At 46.8% G+C, this 18,352-nt stretch overlaps 2 protein-coding genes across 2 annotated transcripts in view; both read left to right on the top strand.

The window, feature by feature from the left end:
* Nucleotides 1-7,744, top strand: part of si:ch211-246m6.5 (von Willebrand factor D and EGF domain-containing protein) — a 61,383-nt gene extending 53,639 nt beyond the window's left edge. The window contains exons 24-32 of the mRNA XM_056301579.1: nucleotides 76-171; nucleotides 319-414; nucleotides 2,097-2,192; nucleotides 2,787-2,882; nucleotides 2,955-3,050; nucleotides 3,164-3,259; nucleotides 5,934-6,029; nucleotides 6,183-6,278; nucleotides 7,516-7,744. Of these exons, the coding sequence (XP_056157554.1) occupies nucleotides 76-171; nucleotides 319-414; nucleotides 2,097-2,192; nucleotides 2,787-2,882; nucleotides 2,955-3,050; nucleotides 3,164-3,259; nucleotides 5,934-6,029; nucleotides 6,183-6,278; nucleotides 7,516-7,640 (893 nt within the window). The 3' untranslated portion in view covers nucleotides 7,641-7,744. The remainder of the gene's footprint in view (nucleotides 1-75; nucleotides 172-318; nucleotides 415-2,096; nucleotides 2,193-2,786; nucleotides 2,883-2,954; nucleotides 3,051-3,163; nucleotides 3,260-5,933; nucleotides 6,030-6,182; nucleotides 6,279-7,515) is intronic.
* Nucleotides 7,745-14,112: 6,368 nt separating this feature from the next.
* LOC130131802 (transcription factor 15-like) lies at nucleotides 14,113-15,569 on the top strand. The gene is made up of 2 exons (XM_056301578.1): nucleotides 14,113-14,652; nucleotides 15,534-15,569. Exons 1-2 carry the CDS (start codon nucleotides 14,113-14,115, stop codon nucleotides 15,567-15,569), a joined length of 576 nt encoding a protein of 191 aa, XP_056157553.1.
* The last annotated feature ends 2,783 nt before the right edge of the window (nucleotides 15,570-18,352 follow it).

Genomic DNA, 18,352 nt, shown 5'->3' with positions numbered 1-18,352 from the left:
GGGTGAGTCCATCCTTGTTGAGTAGGACTTGAGATGGTCATAAGTGGGTTCAAGAACCTCTTCACTGTTTTCTAGCGGTTTGTAGGCGTCCATGTGGCAGAAACATGGAGTGTGCTGCCCCCAACACATGCCGCTGCAAACTGGGCTACACCGGCATGGACTGTAAGACAGGTAAACAACCAGTCCCTCCCTCCCATGTCTTGTGACATTACAAATTCTCGCATTTGTCATACCTGTTGGGAAGTTCCTTGAGTAAGCGAGTTACCTAAATATCTGAAATGTCAATATAAAAATCTCTCTTTCTCTCTCTCATCTCAGCCATTTGTCAGCCGGAGTGTAGGAACGGAGGAGTGTGTGTCGCCCCAGGGGTGTGCGAGTGTGTTGGAGGTTATCATGGCGAAACATGCGAGGAAGGTAAGACGGATGACTGCAGATTTCAAAACTGCCCTGCAATAATCCCCTTGTTACCTCCGGCTTGGTCGGGCATCCCTACAGACACAATTGGCCGTGTCTGCAGATGGGAGGCCGGATGTGGGTGTGTCCTTGTCTCTGCACTAGCACCTCCTCTGGTCGGTCGGGGCGCCATTTCAGGGGGGAGGAGGAACTGGGGGGAATAGCGTGATCCTCCCATGCGCCATGTCCCCCTGGCAAAACTCCTTACTGTCAGGTGAAAAGAAGCAGCTGGTGACGCCACATGCATCAGAGGAGGCATACGGTAGTCTGCAGCCCTCCCTGGATTGGCAGAGGGGGTGGAGCAGTGACCGAGACGGCTTGGAAGAGTGGGGTAATTGGCTGGATACAATTGGGGAGAAAAAGGGGGCAAATTCCCCCCAAAAAAAGTGGCACTTTACAACTGATGATTGATGAAACAGTTTCTCTTCTATAAAGAAGTCACATTCCTGTTGCAGTGCTGTGCAAATTCAGCTCTGGTTTTTGAATGCTCGTCTCTTTCTACCCGGTCTCAAACTAAAAATGTATCCAACACAAACAGGCCTACTATTCTGCACAACGAGATGAATCTGTGAATTTATTGTTGTCAATCTGGTTTCAAATGTTTCATATTGGCTTTTTCCATTTGTTCTTGGCCAGTTTATGAGGGTGCACAATGTACGTAGTGTGCTGTTAACAGATCCGACCTACATTAGTGAACAACCAGTCCATAAATTAAAGATATTTGTGTGATTTCCCCTCGCTCATGGATATCTCTGTGCATAAGGCAGACAAATTGAGGGGTGCTAGACTGTCCATCGTGCATGCACACAGTTTGTGTGACAGCTCATTGTGATCAATGCAGTTTAAAATATTGGTGCTGTATTGAGTTCAAGTCATCAGTCATTTGTAATAGTCACAGACTGTAAAAATGTGACAGTGTGGTTGGCATGGTGCCAGAAGAATCAGAAAATGCTGCTATGAAAGACAGCCTCGTTGTAACACTGAGCAATAAGCTTCACTGTGCTTGTTTCGAAACTATTTAAATCCATTATATATATCTTCTAAAACATTCATGGAGTGAATTTAGGGGGCAGCTGGGACGCTAACCTGGGTCATCGCCACCACAGGTGACTGGGCTAACCAGTCAACTAAAGGGTCTGACCTGTTAGCCAAGGGCTAGCGGTCTAGTCATCTGTGGTTGTTACACTACCCCCCTCCTTCAGGAAGCGCGTCCCCGCACTTCAGCATATCAGCTCCCTCACGCCTCTGGGCGCACGCGCTTCCGATGGCCTCTCGGTCTCACCATCCCACTTCTGACACTAATGTAGCGCATTCAGGGGCAGCTGGGAAGTGAACCCGAGTCGCCCCCACCACAGGCAACTGCGCTAACCAGTCAACTAAAGGGTCCGACCCGTTAGCCACTCGGCTAGTGAGTCTACTCATTCGTGATCATTACACACAGGCTGACAACATGATTGCGATTAGATTAATCGTGCAGCACTAATTTTTAGGTTAACTCTGCCTTTTTGAAGCATTTCGCATGACATTAATAGAAAGAGGGGGTGCAACAACCAGTAATGTACTGCCAGTAGTGTGCTGCATCCAGAATGCGTCCTTGACCGATCAGATAGCTTGTCTAAAACCTGCTGCATCTGTCTCCACAGCTCTTTGCACTTTGCCCTGCCAAAATGGAGGTACCTGCGTTGGACCCCAAACCTGCTCCTGTCCTTACGGTTTTGTCGGACGTCATTGTGAGACTAGTAAGTTTATGTCTACGTTTTACTTTTACTCATTTATCGGCCACTTTCATCCAAAGTTAATCACAAGAGAATTGGCAGTTAACAGATAAATGTGAGTGTTACAAACAGGCATTATAAAGCACAAAATAATAATCGTATCATAGCCAAGAGTGAATGTCATGTGCATTTGAGTGGTCAGTAGACTGGAAAGGCACTACATAAATGCAGTCCAGTTACCATTAGAGGTATGCCTTAAATCATCAAGAGGGGGTGATAGGAGAATCAAATGCCGAAGTTGATTTATATTTCCACATATAAGTATCACAGACATATCATGGCCACTAGTGCGTATCATGTTAAGTGCAGGTAATACAAGGGCACAATATTAATGATAGACACTGGTAATGGTAGGGATATGTATGAGCTTGCAAATGTTGCTAGGCTGAGGTCGGGAGTTCATTCCTATATTTAAGGGCCAGGTAAAAGAAAAGTGTGGAAGTAGAGCGAGTTGCTTTTACAGTGGCACAGACGGTAATGTACAAGAGCGTGACAAAGAAGACAAGCGTTAATATGGGTTTGCAGGACGGTTTTGAAATTTATGTTGTTTGTTCATAGTGGTGTGTAACCGTCACTGTCACAACGGAGGCCAGTGTGTTTCTCCTGATGAGTGCACGTGCCAGTCAGGCTGGACCGGACCATCTTGTCAGACAGGTGAGTGTGTTCATGTGCATCAGTTCACCGTGTCTTGTCAGTTGGGTGCTTAATGTGTGGTTCTTTCTGTAGCTCTTTGCACTCCTGTGTGTCTGAATGGAGGTTTGTGTGTTAGACCCAACACCTGCGAGTGTCCCCATGGCTTCTATGGTGTACGGTGTCAGAATGGTAAATATTAATTCATCAAATCAATTCATGCATAAAGTCCTTAATTCTTGCATAAGTTTCGGCGATGATAAATGTTAATACAAAGTGTGAGAAAGACTCATCTCATCCTGCAGCTGTGTGCAACCCCCCTTGTAAGAATGGAGGTGTATGTATAAGGAACAATGTCTGCTCCTGTCCGGATGGATACACTGGGGGACACTGCGAAAAAAGTGAGTACAACTCCCTCTTCTACAAAGGATAAGCAGGTAGACTGGCAGGAAGACGCTAAGGCGAAGTTGGTAGAAGGGCAGGGAGCAGAGAGGATAGGTTAAGTAGTTACATGAGCAGGTAGGGATGGTTCTAGGCTAAGTAAGTAGATGGATGGGGATGGGGAGAGGCTCGGCTAAAAGTGTGGGCTGGGCGTGGAGAAGCTAGGCTAAGTAGTTGGATGGGCAGTGATGGGAGAGGCAAGGCCAAGTAGGTAGCTAGGCAAGTTGATGGGCGGGGAGAGAGCGAGGCTAGGCTAAGTAGTTATATGAGCAGTTAGGGATGGTGCTAGGCTAAGTAGTTACATGAGCAGGTAGGGATGGTGCTAGGTTAAGTAGTTACATGAGCAGGTAGGGAGGGTGCTAGGCTAAGTAGTTACATGAGCAGGTAGGGATGGTGCTAGGTTAAGTAGTTATATGAGCAGGTAGGGATGATGCTAGGTTAAGTAGTTATATGAGCAGGTAGGGATGATGCTAGGCTAAGTAGTTATATGAGCAGGTAGGGATGGTGCTAGGTTAAGTAGTTATATGAGCAGGTAGGGATGGTGCTAGGTTAAGTAGTTATATGAACAGGCAGGGATGATGCTAGGCTAAGTAGTTATATGAGCAGGTAGGGATGATGCTAGGCTAAGCAGTTATATGAGCAGGTAGGGATGGTGCTAGGTTAAGTAGTTATATGAGCAGGTAGGGATGATGCTGGGCTAAGTTGGTAGATGGGCAGGCATAGGCGAGCCTCAAAAAGTAGATGGGTGGGGAGGGGAGAAGCTAGGCTAAGTAGGTAGATGCACAGGAATAGAATCAGAAATTATTTTATTGCCACATGCATTACATGCACAAGGACAGGGGTCGGCAACCTATGGGATACATGCCCAAGGTGGCATGTTGAACACTTCAATAATAATAAAAAAAATTTAAGATAATTTTTTTGATAAAAATATTTTGAATATAAAATATAGCCTGATGGTGAACTAAACAAACAATTTGATTTAGAATAATACTGGAATAATTAATTAGTCTCAAAACACACCATTGTTTTTGACAGCAACAGAGTGCACATAATTGACGTGGTCTATCATCCCCCTCCTCCCCCTCCCTCTGATCTGCCCATGAGCGTAGCATTACAGTGGTAGTGACAACGTAGCAGAGTTAGCTAGCTTTTGCTAGCTTTCTCCCCACCCATCGGTAAGTGGATGGGTGGGGAGAGGGAAAGGCCAAGAAGGTAGATGGGTGGGGAGGGAGGTTTGGCTAAGTAGGTGGATGGGCGGGTATAGGCGAGGCTACGTAAGTCAATGAACAGGGAGGGGAAGGAGGAGGCTAGGCTAAGTAGGTAAATACAACTTACCTTTTCTTTTGGGTCAGGTTTGGCTGGCACCATGGAGATTCAGACGGGTTACTGGGCACATGGAGTATCATGTTTATATACTAACCTCCGTTTATTTCAATATGGACGATTCAGGAAATGTATTTAAATAAATATGCAAACATTTCCAAAAATATGTTTCCACTGTGTCATTATGGGTTATTGAGTGTAGCTTTGATGGGCCAAAATGGCAATTTTATCCATTTAAAACTAAATCTACTACACAATAAAGTGTGCAGAAAGTGAAGGGGTCTGAATACATTCTGAAGCCAGTGTATGTGCCGTTATCTTTGAATTAGATCATTAAAAAGCTAGTTGTCAATACTGAATAGCAACCAGTAACAATGTAACCGTGACAAGCGAAAATCAGAATATCAACTAGTCATTGATGAATAGTTACTAGTAACTAATATATAACGACTAGTAGAATTGGATTAGCACCAAGTACTATTTAAATAGTGACTAATTAAAAGTTGATATCTAATATGTGATGCCTCATAAGGCTCTACTGATAAGCAATTTAGTGTTTTCCTAAAAATAACATAATATTGACTAGTGTCTTTAAATCAGGTAGTAGTAAGTAAAATAAATGAACTAGTTTTTATTGAATTGAATTGTTAAGAGCGAAGTGACAAGTCATAATCAACTTAGTAACTCGTGCTTATTCTAAGAGACCTACTGTGTAAATTTGAGCAACTAGTGACTTTACAGTCTTAACACAATAAGTACTGGGATGCCTCCGTAGCCGAATGGTTGGCCACATGGTCGCAACCATCGCTGGTTCAAGTCCAGCCAGTGATCTTTGTTGCATGTTATACCCCACTCTCTCTCGCCCCCATTTCTTGTCTGCCTTTCACTGTCTAATAAAAAGCAAAAATGCAAACGTAAAAAATAAAAAAAATCTTAAAATAAAAAAAACCAAACAAACAAATACTAATTTTTAGTGACTATTGATTTAAAATGAATAAATGATAAAAATGACCTGCCTTAGGCCTGCTGCAGTCACAGAGACGGGATGTCTTTATGAGTATTTGATTTTTGAAGACTTTGTCGTCAAATATTACAGAAGTGGTTCTAATAATCAATTGCCTACTCTAGCTTTAACACACTTTTTTCAAATACACAGTCAGGACAGAGAAAGTTGTGTCTGCTTACCTTGTCTTCTGGGACAGCTTAAGCTGGTAACCTGGAGAATCAGGGGGAAAAAAACAGAGGTTAAAGGTCAGTGGGTACAGACAGGCTCATGCTCATCATACCCCTCACTGTCTACCTGTCCAGGTGTGTGTGAGCCCATGTGTATGAACGGTGGGAGGTGTGTGGGTCCAGACGTGTGTGACTGTCCATCAGGATGGCGAGGGCGGCGGTGTGACAAACGTGAGTGTTGTTTCTCACACTGGCAAACACCATTTCACCATAACACTCCATGACAAAGCACTTTAACACACGGTGAAGAAAAACAATCAACTTCTGGGCTGTGGGTGTCTGTGCAGGATGGCACGGCTCATGTTATCCATCTCCTCTCTCCAGCTTCCTGTCTGCAGAAGTGTCTGAACGGAGGAGAGTGTGTCGGTCCAAACACGTGCCACTGCCCCCCAGGGTGGCAAGGCATGCTGTGTCAAATCCGTAAGTACCCCCACCATTTAAATACAATGTAAATTACAACGTGGCAACAGATGAAACAAGTGGAGTCACACTGTTTGTATAGAAATGTGACAAATTGACATTTTTATTGTCATTTTTTTTGTGAATTTTATAGGTTATATTTGTGTTTTTGAAGTCGGTTTCTATTTTTACTCACCGATCATGTAGTACATGGGTAGGTTTAAGTTTCATGGTCATCCATCTTTTTTTCATACTAGACACAGAGCTCCAGCTGTCATCTACAATTCAGTGCAATTAATGGGAAAATCCACAATCCTCCAGTGTAAAAAAAACAAAACAAAAACGCCCCCCCAAAACCTCCACAGTTCAGATGAAGCTAACATGATGCTACAACAGTCTCTCACAGTGAATCCCCCCCCCCCTTTTCTCCCCAATTGTATCCGGCCAATTACCCCTCTCTTCCGAGCTGTCCCGGTTACTGCTCCACCCCCTCTGCCGATCCGGGGAGGGCTGCAGACTACCACATGCCTCCTCCAATACATGTGGAGTCGCCAGCCGCTTCTTTTCACCTGACAGTGAGGAGTTTCGCCAGGGGGACATAGTGCGTGGGAGGATCACGCTATTCCCCCAGTTCCCCCTCCTCCACAAACAGGTGCCCTGACTAGCCAGAGGAGGCGCTAGTGCAGCGACCAGCACACATACCCACATCCGGCTTCCCACCCGCAGACACGGCCAATTGTGCCTGTAGAGATGCCCGACCAAGCCGGAGGTAACACAGGGATTCGAACCGGCGATCCCCGTGTGTGTAGGCAACGGAATAGACCGCTACGTCACCTGAATGCCTCCACAGTGAATTTTACTGACCATTTTAAAACTTGACAGTAGTTTTTCATCTCCTAACTGACCATAAAATGCGCTACTTACTCAAATTCACCATGATATTCTGTTTTAGCATCACATTAGCTTTGTCTAAACCATGGAGGGGTTATTTTCAACACTGAATGAGAATTGTGGATTTGTCCTCCATTAATTACATTGTACTGTAGACAGGAAGCTGGAGCTGTGTGTCGGGTATGAAGAAAATGACAACCTCCTTATGTGCTACATGAATAAGAGTATGAAAAAAAAATCCAACCTATTCCTTTAAGTTTATAAGCCAAGGCCATCCTACCACCCAACCGGTCAAAAACATACTTGTAATGCCAGATTTCAACCCCAGGCCTTTGGACTGATTTGTGTTGTTGCGTTTGTTTTCCAGCACACTGTGAGCAGAAGTGTCTGTATGGAAGCCGCTGTGTCCGTCCCAATATATGCGCCTGCAGAAGTGGTTACTCAGGCTCTCTGTGTTCCCGGAAGGTAAGCTGCAGTTCACACGGAGTTTAAAGGAAAGCGAGAGGAAATTGGCCAAAGTGATAAGTTTCTCAACACTGAAGCAATTTAGTGACGTTTTTTGAAGATGCTATCATAATGCCCTTCATTTTAGAGTGCCGAGTGTGAAATGGCCGGGATGAGAGTCAGCACCTCCAAGTCTGAGGCCATGGTTCTCTCCTGGAAAATGGTGGATTGCTCCCTCCGGGTTGGGGATGAGTTGTTGCCTCAGATGAAGGAGTTCAAGTATCTCGGGGTCTTGTTCATGAGTGAGGGTAGGATGGAGCGGGAGATTGACAGGCGGATTGGTGCAGCATCCGTAGTAATGCGGACATTGTACCGGACCGTTGTGGTGAAGAGGGAGCTGAGCCAGAAGGCGAAGCTCTTAATTTACCAGTCAATCTTCGTTCCAACCCTCACCTATGGTCATGAGCTTTGAGTAGTGACTGAAAGGGTGAGATGGCAGATACAAGTGGCTGAAATGAGTTTCCTCCGTAGGGTGTCTGGGCTCAGCCTTAGAGATAGGGTGAGGAGCTCGGACATCCGGAGGGAGCTCGGAGAAGAGCCACTGCTCCTTCGCGTTGAAAGGAGCCAGCTGAGGTGGTTCGGCCATCTGGTTAGGACGCCTCCTGGGCGCCTTCCTTTGGAGGTTTTCCGGGCACGGCCAACTGAAAGGAGAGCCCGGGGTGGACCCAGAACTCACTGGAGGGACTACATGTCCAGTCTGACCTGGGAACACCTTAGGATCCCCCAGGAGGAGCTGGAGGGCATTGCTGTGGAGAGGGACATCTGGAGTGCCCTACTTAGCTTTCTGCCACCGCGATCCGACCCCGGAGAAAGGGCTGATGATGAGCGATTTTAGAGTACCTATTTCAGATGTTGCAGAATTCTGACTGATGACCTGAAAATCTGGTCTGAAAATTAATTTTTGTAATTCTTGCATATTTATTATTTGGTTGTTTTTCGTTTTTTTTTTTCAGCTTCCTATCGCACAGGGCTGAGAGAGCACCTAACAGCTGCGACCTGAGCCATCCGACAAGCAGAACAGGACAACAGCTTCTGGGGTGAATCGGATCCATCAATCAAACCCGGCACAGATGGAGAGAAGCTTGATGGCAGATGTCTCTCTAAGTGATGGACACAGCGGGGAACAGCTCTGATTCGCCTACAGAGACTGACACAACAAGGTCACTCTCCAAAAGTGTCACATTCAACAGGTTCAGCTCCAGAATTTGAGATACAAAACAAATTAGCGTCTTGAGTTCGGCATTCCCCATCTCTGCATTACAGAGGATGCTGTTTGTAGAAGCATCGGGGAGTTTGTGTTCGCCTGGTATCTTTTAAGAAGTTCCTCATCAAACCTGTTGGACGTTGCAACTGTTTTTAGAATCCTATTTTTGGGCGAAACTCAAACTAGCATCACTTTTCACTTGTGCTCTGTGTTCATGGGGGCCGTTGGTACAGAGTAAATTAACTTGTATTACACTCAACCTTTAGTCTTCATGTATTGCCACACTGATCTTCCCTCTCTCGCTTCATGCTGTAAGCACCATTTCAGGTTGTACACTATACGTCCAAACCTCTGTATGAATATTTATTTATTTGGTTGTTTGATATTGTCTTAAATCGTAATGTTGTATATATCATAACCACCATCATGCATTTTTATTAAAGCATTGTTTTGTACAAAAAACAATCTCCTGTTACATAAATAAACGTAAATTATTTCCCTCAACAACACAGATCCTCTGTGGAGTTACAGACCTAACACCCACATTGAACAGTCACTATACTGTATTGTAGACCTAATGTTGATGTAATGTATGAGAACTATTTTTTTTTTTTTGGATGCTGGCCTTGGCTGGTCGTCTCCGGCTGCAGCGTGGCATTTGACTTTGCTGCAGGGGCCAGGCTGGTTCAGGGGGGCCGTGAGGAAATGGGGATTAAGAGATTAAAGACCCTCAGGGGCCGCATTTGCTCCGCACCAATTAGGATTCCGCTCCACCAGTCTCTCATTGACTCACATCCCAGTTCGGCCCCAGTCTGTAACTATGACTGACTTTTCTAAACTCATTAAGGTGAAGCTGCAGGGTTTGTTAAGAGCGCAGCGGGACCGGGCATGCTTTCCCATTTGTTGATATTTGTTGCTATTGTCTAAAATCCTGCATGACTCTTAGGCAAGGGATTGTGATTCCATGGTGATTTATCTTATTTATCACTCTTAAAATTCGATTGTCTTCCAATAACAGTTTTAGGTGTAAACCTGCAGTACCCTGTAGTGAACATCAACACCCAAATGGGTTCATCTCCTGTCTGGGTTAGTTTATTACTCAATAAAAGCTAGACAGACATAGGCCACTGTGTGCCATGAAGTGGCAAACGTATGCAGGTTTTCCATCCAACCAGGCAAGACACCAAGTGATTTATTTTTTTTTAAACACACCTTAAGCAAATAAATCAGATGTATCTGTCAAATCAGCCAGAGTGGTAGATTAGTTGGATGGAAAATCCGCAAACTCTTGGCCCTGCATGGTTGCTTGTGTTTGACCTAGAGGGTGAAACTGTTTCAATATAAAGGGTACAGCAAGGTAAACGGGGAAAATAAACTTCAAAAAGTACTTGGTGTTATTCAGTTCACAGCCTTTCTCCAAATAGGAAAGCGCCGTGACCTGATAAGTGGGGATCTATCGCCCTCTGGCGGACATAACTGGTATTTACATTAACTTTAACTGGAATCGTTCAGTGGTTATTGTAAATCTGTTAATGCGTATGCACTTGGCACCTATTGCATGTCTGTCTGTGCTGGATGAGGGGTCCCTCCTCGGATGCTCCTCCCGAAGTGCATCAGGTGACCTCCGGGCCAACTTCAGCATGCATTAAATCCGCAACGCGTGAAGACACGCGGGGCGGAACGACGCAGGGTTGAACACAAGCCATACGTTCACAGATATTTATATCCACCCCCAAAGATGGCGCTGGGCATACATGGGAGGGTATTGGTCTATGGTTCCGCAATGGACACAGATCACAGACAGAGCCCCCCCCCCCCCACAGCTGGACCACTCACTCACTCACTCACTCACTCACTTTACTGCGAGCATGCAGCCAAGACTGCAGACACTGATGGAAACCAACAGACCGGGCAATAACTGGGCAGCAACTCATCAAAGTAATCATTTATCGTCTCTGCATCGGGAGGACATTTAGATATTGCCATTTGGTGACGCTGTGGTGACCCACATCTATATATCGAGACACATTCACCTAAGAGGACGGTGTACCTTTAAGGGAAGAGGCGAGGGGTCAGATAATGCACTTCCGCTTCCGGTTCACAGTTCAGTTCAGTGTCGTCGAATGGATGACATGCTAAGTTGGAGCTAGTAAACTACCTCGACCACGTCTACTCTCACGTCTCCTGTCTCGTTGTTTTCTAACTCCACAACGCACAATTTTGTCGTCTGAATGAATCACAACAAAAATCTACGACCTACAACATTTCTCAAAAAAAAAATTCTGAAATATTTGAGGGCATATTATTGGGGGGGGGCAGTTTGGTTTTACATACTTTACATTACGAAACGATCCGTTGTGACGAAGATCAGCCGGTTGCATCTGTAGGTTGATTTGACCCATGTGCGTTTCCATGTGGTCGTCATAACGACGTTTTTCTACGTCGCTCAGCACCACCGGACGCAACACTGCGCAGGTCTGCCTCCCGCCTGTCCTTCCTCACAACCTCAACACGACGTTTACCACCCAGGGCAGACGCCAAAGCAGTTCAGTCGACTCACATGTGAAAAACACGATATTTTGGATCACGGTTCATTCAAAGCTACGGGAATGTATTGCCTGCAGACTGGAGAACAGTCAGTAAACATGGTGACTCTAGGCCATATTAGATTTGGCTAGTGTGCTGCACTCACGTGGAATCCAGACGGCAAACCGGAAGTTGCTGTGACGAGGACAGGACGGTAAAATCAGACGACACTTGCAATTTATGCCGACAACGGTAGACGGCACTGTCCAAAGTTAAACTAAGTCGACCTGTCCATCACCACTGAAAACAAGAAAGGGCTCAGAGCCGAGCCGAGCCCTGATGTAATCCCACCTCCACCCCATCTGTCACTCCAACCGCACACCTCACCACTGTCACACTGCCCTCGTACCCAAGCGAGTCGAATCACACATATCCTGCACCACTCCTACATACTTCTCTGCCACTCCCGACTTCCCCATACAATACCACACCTCCTCTCTCGGCACCCTGTCATATGCTTTGTGTAAATCCACAAAGACACAGTGTAACTCCTTCTGGCCTTCTCTATACTTCTCCATCAACACTCTCAAAGCAAACATCGCATCTGCGGTGCTCTTTCATGGCACGAAACCACACTGCTGCTCGCTGATCATCACCTCTCCTCTTAACCTAGCTTCTGCTACTCTTCCCCATGTCGTCATGCTGTGGCTGATCAACTTTATACCTCTGTACGTACTACAGCTCTGCATGTCACCCTTACTCTTGAAAATCAGTACCAGTATGCTTCTTCGGTGAAGAAGCATACTGGTACTGATGCCCGAGGAATGGCGAAGAATCTTCTCCACTCCTCAGGCGTCCTCTCACTTTCTAAGATTGGGTTAAATAATCTAGTTAAAAACCCCCACTGCCATCTCTCCAAAACATCTCCATGCCTTCCACAGGTATGTCATCTGGACCAACCACCTTTCCACTCTTCATCCTCTTCATAGCTGCCTTCATTTTCTCCTTGCTAATCCACGGCACTTCCTGATTCCCTATCCCCACATCATCCAACCTTCTCTCTCTCTCATTTTCTTCATTCCTCAGCCCCTCAAAGTACTCCTTCCACCTTCTCTACACACTCTCCTCGCTTGTCAGCACATTTCCATCTCTATCCTTCATCGCCCTAACCTGCTGCACATCCTTCCCAGCTCAGTCTCTCTGTCTAGCCAATCGGTACAAGTAATTTTCTCCTTCCTTAGTGCATAACCTCTCATACAACTCACCATACGCCTCTTCCTTTGCCACCTCTCTCTTTGCGTTACGCTGCATCTTCTTGTACTCCTGTCTACTTTCTCCGTCTCTCTCCCATTTCCTCTCTGCCACCCTCTTCCTCTGTATACTTTGTTGTACTTCCTCATTCCACCACCAAGTCTCATTGTCTTCCTTCCTCTGTCCACATGACACACCAAGTACCTTCCTAGCTGTCTCCCTCACTATTTCTGCAGCGCTTGTCCCGCCATGTGGCAACTCTTCACTGCCACCCAGTGCCTGTCTTAACTCCTCCATGAACTCCACACAACAGTCCTCCTTCTTCAACTTTCACCATTTGATCCTTGGCTCTGTCTTCACTCTCTTCCTCTTCTTGGTCTCCAAAGTCATCCTACAGACCACCATCCGATGCTACTTAGCTATGTTCTCCCCTGTCACCACCTTGCAGTCTCCAATCCCCTTCCACCTGATCTCTTGCACACACGATATGTCCACCTTCCTTCTCTCCATCGTATCAGCCAGCTCTCTCCCTTTATCAGTCATAGAGCCAACATTCAAAATTCCGACTCTCACCTCCACACTCCTATGCTTCCTCCTCTCCCGCGGCCTCTGGACAGGCCTCCCCCCTCTCCTTCTTCGCCCAACAGATATTGGTTTAATGACGATTGGTTAGTTTATCTCTGTGAACTGCTCACCTGATCAGCGGAACGTGACTTTATTAAGCGTGCAAGTATGGCATCCTGAGTTTTAAAAATTTGTTTCATCTAAAAAAAAAAACCCCTCAAAACTGTTTTTAACCCCATTATGGAAATTTTGAAGATAAGGGCACATGATGCCTTACATGAGTCAGTCTTTGACCTGCCATGGCTCTGAATGCACTATGCTTCATAAGACTTGTAAATTAGTGCAAGGATTGCCAAATAATGTATATTTCAGGCTTAACTATCGTATGGCACTGCCTATAAGCTTTTGTTCCATGGTTAATTGCTGCTTGCTTTAATTGGACACAGTTTAATTAGAAGTGGACCGTTGATTTCTGTCATTGTATCGCTACGATGGAAATCAGAACTAAAGCGGAGTTCGCTGTGGAGATGGAGGGTAAAGTCTGTTTGCACGGCCTCTCCCACAGGGACCGAAAACGCGTCTCTGTGACAGCAGAGTCAACATTTTGCATTTTGCTCAAGGACACTTCAGCAGGATGATCAGCGGCGGGGGGGGGGGGGGGGAGAGGGAGAGCGAGAGAGAGAGAGAGAGAGAGCGAGGTTATATTTATATTTCAATCCTTAACCTCCGCAGACTGTGACAGGTGTCTCCCTCCCAGGCTCCACCTGTCTTCCCTTTTCCGGCGATACGCCCGGTGGCGACCCAGAAAGCAGCCGTCATTCAAGACATGGCATGCAGGGGTGGACGGGACGGAGCCCCTCCGTCACCGGATCGGCGGCAGCTGCTCGGTTCAGGTTCTATTTTCACTCAGCCGCCATGAAATCCACAGCGAGCGACGGAGGCGCGCAGCCGGACAGCCTCCTATCCGACATGGAGGACCTGGACAGCGGCAGCGACACCTCGGACAAGTCCACCACCACCTGCGAAGGCGGCGGCTGCCGCGTCGGAGTGCGCCGGAGCGTGTCGCCGGTGAAGAGGAGGAAGAGGAGGACGAGGAGGAGGGCGGTGGTGATGGGGGGCGGCGGCGACAGGCGCCTGGCGGCGGGGATCAGCAAACAGCGGCAGGCGGCCAACGCGCGGGAGAGAGACCGCACGCACAGCGTCAACACCGCCTTCACGGCGCTGCGCACACTTATCCCCACCGAGCCCGCTGACCGGAAGCTGTCCAAGATCGAGACGCTGCGCCTGGCTTCCAGCTACATCTCCCACCTGGCCAACGTGCTGCTGCAGGAGGAGGCGTGCCGCGACGGACAGCCGTGTCTCCACTTCCAGAGCATCCTGCAGGGCAGCGCCGACCTCAGCGGCTCCTCCCTGCGGCCCATATGCACTTTCTGCCTCAGCAACCAGAGGAAACTGGTGAGCTCCCCAGAAGGCGCAAAAACTCGCCGTAAAAAGCACCAGCAAAACCGCTAGAAAGTTTCGCCGCAGCGACCGTAGCGCTGCAGGTCATCGCAGCTTTGCACCAAACCCCCTGCGACTTCTGCGGCAGTGGCTGTAGAGCCGAGCGGTATGGAAAATATCAAGATAAGCATAGACTTTTAGACGATATCACGATTTCCGCTTACGTGTGCAAAGGTGCTCCAACTGATCAATCGATCATATATTGAACTGTTCGGTAATGTAAAGTATAATACCACCGCCTGCTCTCTTCGTCGCAGTTGTGCTACAATAACACTTGCAGGACGGTATGGAAAATATAAGTATCGTTACGTCAGAATTGGGCACCGCGCTTGGGTCGTTTGACGTAACCTGAAAAACACGAGGTCCAGAAAAAGTCAAGTGTCGCTATTTCAGTGAGACCAGGCAGCACAGGAGGAGCAAAATAAACGCATGGTCACTACCACGTGATGTTTTTAATCCATTATGTGGCGGTCCTAAAAGTTTGACGATACCCTACAGCAGAAGGATGAAAACAGCTCCGGGGATATAGTTTAGAGAGACGAGGCCGTTGACATGTTGTATTAAAGTTCGCTAAGGGTTCACTACACAAAATGCATCCACTCAAATGGGATCAAGTCGTCGGTGGGCCGCGTGCATGTCTGCTAAACATGTGCGGCTGGAGTTATAAATAGGCGCAACACGAAAGTGGCACAAGCGCAGAAATACCACGTCACAGCCGCAGTGGGGCGCTTTGAAACGGATCTGCGTGGAAGGAAGGAGGGCTTTTCATGCCTTGTTTACGAGACAGTTTGGCTGGCACCTGTTTGGTAAACCCCACCATTTCTCTGTTTCCACAGCTCAGAGACGGAGGGAAACACGCCACGACGGGTTAACGTGGACGCGCAGCGAGGCGAGGACGCCCCCACTTTAAATGTTTACATGCAGGCCTGCGTGTGGTAGTCACAAAACGGTACTGCTCATATATATATATATATAGATATATAAATTCACATTGTACAAGGGTGAGAGAAACTAACACTGAAACGCACTTTCTGTTGACGTTATTGGGCGTCTGATCCACTATGTTTTGGTTAAACTGCAATCTGAGCCGATGTGTAAAGTTGCACCTGACGTGGTCTATTTTGGTAGAAGAAATGGTAAGCCCCCCCTCCCCCTCCCGAAAGACAGTCCAGCTGCTAAAAAAACGCCTTTCCTGCTTCAGTCTTCGGTCACATGATCGAAACTGGAGCCCGACAGACGTCTCAGCAGCGGGCGCCGTCAGTCGTCGCTCCAGCGGCGGACGAAGCAAAAAAAAAGTTCTGTTCAAATCGACGAATTCTGCGGTGAAAACTGAACTCGCTTCGTTGAAGACAGCTTCTGCACACTTTGGCACTGCAAAAGCATTCACTGTCGAATCCCAGCTCTACACTGCTTTAAAACTGATATTGTAAACTACTAATAAGACACGTTAGCCCCCTAGCTAACGGGTCTGACCCATTAGCCGAGCGGTTAGTGATGTCGCCTTGTGGTGCAGTACACCCCGTATCGAATCCCGCACCGGGCAAGAAAATAACCAGTGGCAGCGGTAGGATCCGGAAGTGTGCAGTTCCTCGGAAGTCTCTTCGGAGCGCGGGAATAACGACACGCTTCCGGGGAGGATGACTACTGTAAACAACTAATAAGACACGTTAGCCCCTAGCTAACGGGTCCGACCCTTTAGCCGAGCAGTTAGTGATGTCGCCTTGTGGTGCAGTACACCCCATGTCGAATCCCGCACCGGGCAAGAAAATAATCGGTTACAATATATTGACAAATTTGAGAAAAGCAACTGGATTTAACTCCTCAGCTTTACAAGCAGGGGCTGTTTTGGTCATCTTGGTTTTTCAACGGGCTCAGTAATTACCATGACCTTTTTCTCCCCTCGTGTAGGCCCATCGTGGCGGGACAGACCGTAACACGGTTCAGTCCCCGTTCCGATGAGCCCACGATAGTCTGCCGGGACATTAACATGTGACACATCATGGCGACCTCATGACAGCTACGGCGTACTCACACGAGGCACCCCCCCTTCCCACTCCCACGCTGGCATGGCGCTCACGTTGTGCTTAACGTTCCGGGCCCGAGCACGCTTGCGTCATCACGACGCGACTGTTTCACGTTCTCGTATAGCGCAACGATGATTTAATTTACCTTATGTCTTATTTGGAGTCGTTTTGGGCGTGGTGACACACGAGCCTCTCACATGCCTTACAGATTTAGCAATTATACAACGCAGTGATTTTCGGTCAATCATGCCGCCTTGTTTTTGTTGTTGCTTTTGAACAAGACAGTCGCACAATTGACGTCATAGCGTTGGAGTTCCGCGCTCGGGCAGGGTAGCGATCGGGTAGCGATCATGCCCGAGTCCAGCTGAACCGTGCCCGAGCCCACCTCGGACCAGGAGCCGTCAAACGGACTGGACTTTGGGGGGGTCAAACGTGCTCGGGTACGGCACGGATTGCCTAGTGTGCGCACACCCGTAGTCTACCGTAAATACAGCCACATGGGATAATTATAGTGCAGAGACGGGTCGTCTTGAGACGTTATTTGATTTAGCATATACTGCCCAGTAAGACGTCAAGCAACAGAGAAACACAGGGGAGCTGAGGCGACTGTGTTGTGATCCTAAGTCACTTTTGGGAGTGCTGTTGAGTTAAATGGTACAAGTCAGGCCTTGTTTGAACATGTTAAAAAGTGTCAAGGAAGAAGCGGTGGCGGGAATTTTGCTCAAGGCAGAGACAGGATGTAATACTGAATGTGCATCTCAAGGTGATAATTCTTGCAGCGTATGTCGATCAAGTGTTTACTTGCATTTGTTGCACAAGTTTTTCAGTCAAAAAGCTTAACTTTTTTTTGTGTGTGCACATTAAATACGAAGTGCCTTTAACATGCCAAATGAAAAATAATAATAATAATTGAACAATGTGGCCGAGCCCTTAAAACCCAATGTGTAGGCCTGACATGTAGGGATGGGCGATATTTTGTTTACTTCAGAAAATTAATTTTACAAAGAAAATGTTGCACACTACCTCGCATATATAGTCTACTGTATTAAAGCCATAGTGAACATGACGGCCTACCTCTAAATCTATTCTAATGTGTGACCTTGTTGTAAAGATTATGTACTTGAAAACATTTGCACATGGCGACTAAAGTGATAAATAAATGTATTTTTGTACAATAAAATGAAAAGTTGAAAGACTCGAAGAGTGAAATTAATGTGTCCTAAAACCCAATTGTTTTCCTTCGCATTTATCGAGGTAAGGTTTTGCTCACATGCCAGTTACTATACTACCCTGGACTGGGAGCTCACCAGTACAACCAGTCTGCTACTGAATGCCACTGGACGCTGCACAACCAGTCTCTAAAAGCACATTGTATGGTATTCAACTGTATGAAATGCATGTGCTATAGCCTATAAATTATTATTATTATTATTATGAGTTGCTCAGAAGAGCCAGTCTTCTACTGTCCCTTTCTTATGATTTCCGTTGAGGAAAGGGAAGAATTTTATTCATTCAAGTCCATTTTATTTGTATAGCCCAATATCACAAATTACAAATTTGCCCCAAGGGGCTTTACAGCAACACAAAACATTTTCCACGGCAGGTTATGGTAATCAGTTTGATCACAACTT

Source organism: Lampris incognitus, chromosome 21 (assembly GCF_029633865.1).
Source record: "Lampris incognitus isolate fLamInc1 chromosome 21, fLamInc1.hap2, whole genome shotgun sequence".
NCBI classification, from domain to species: domain Eukaryota; kingdom Metazoa; phylum Chordata; class Actinopteri; order Lampriformes; family Lampridae; genus Lampris; species Lampris incognitus.
The sequence above is the reverse complement of the archived record's forward strand: the minus strand, read 5'-3'. Positions and strand labels throughout refer to the sequence as shown.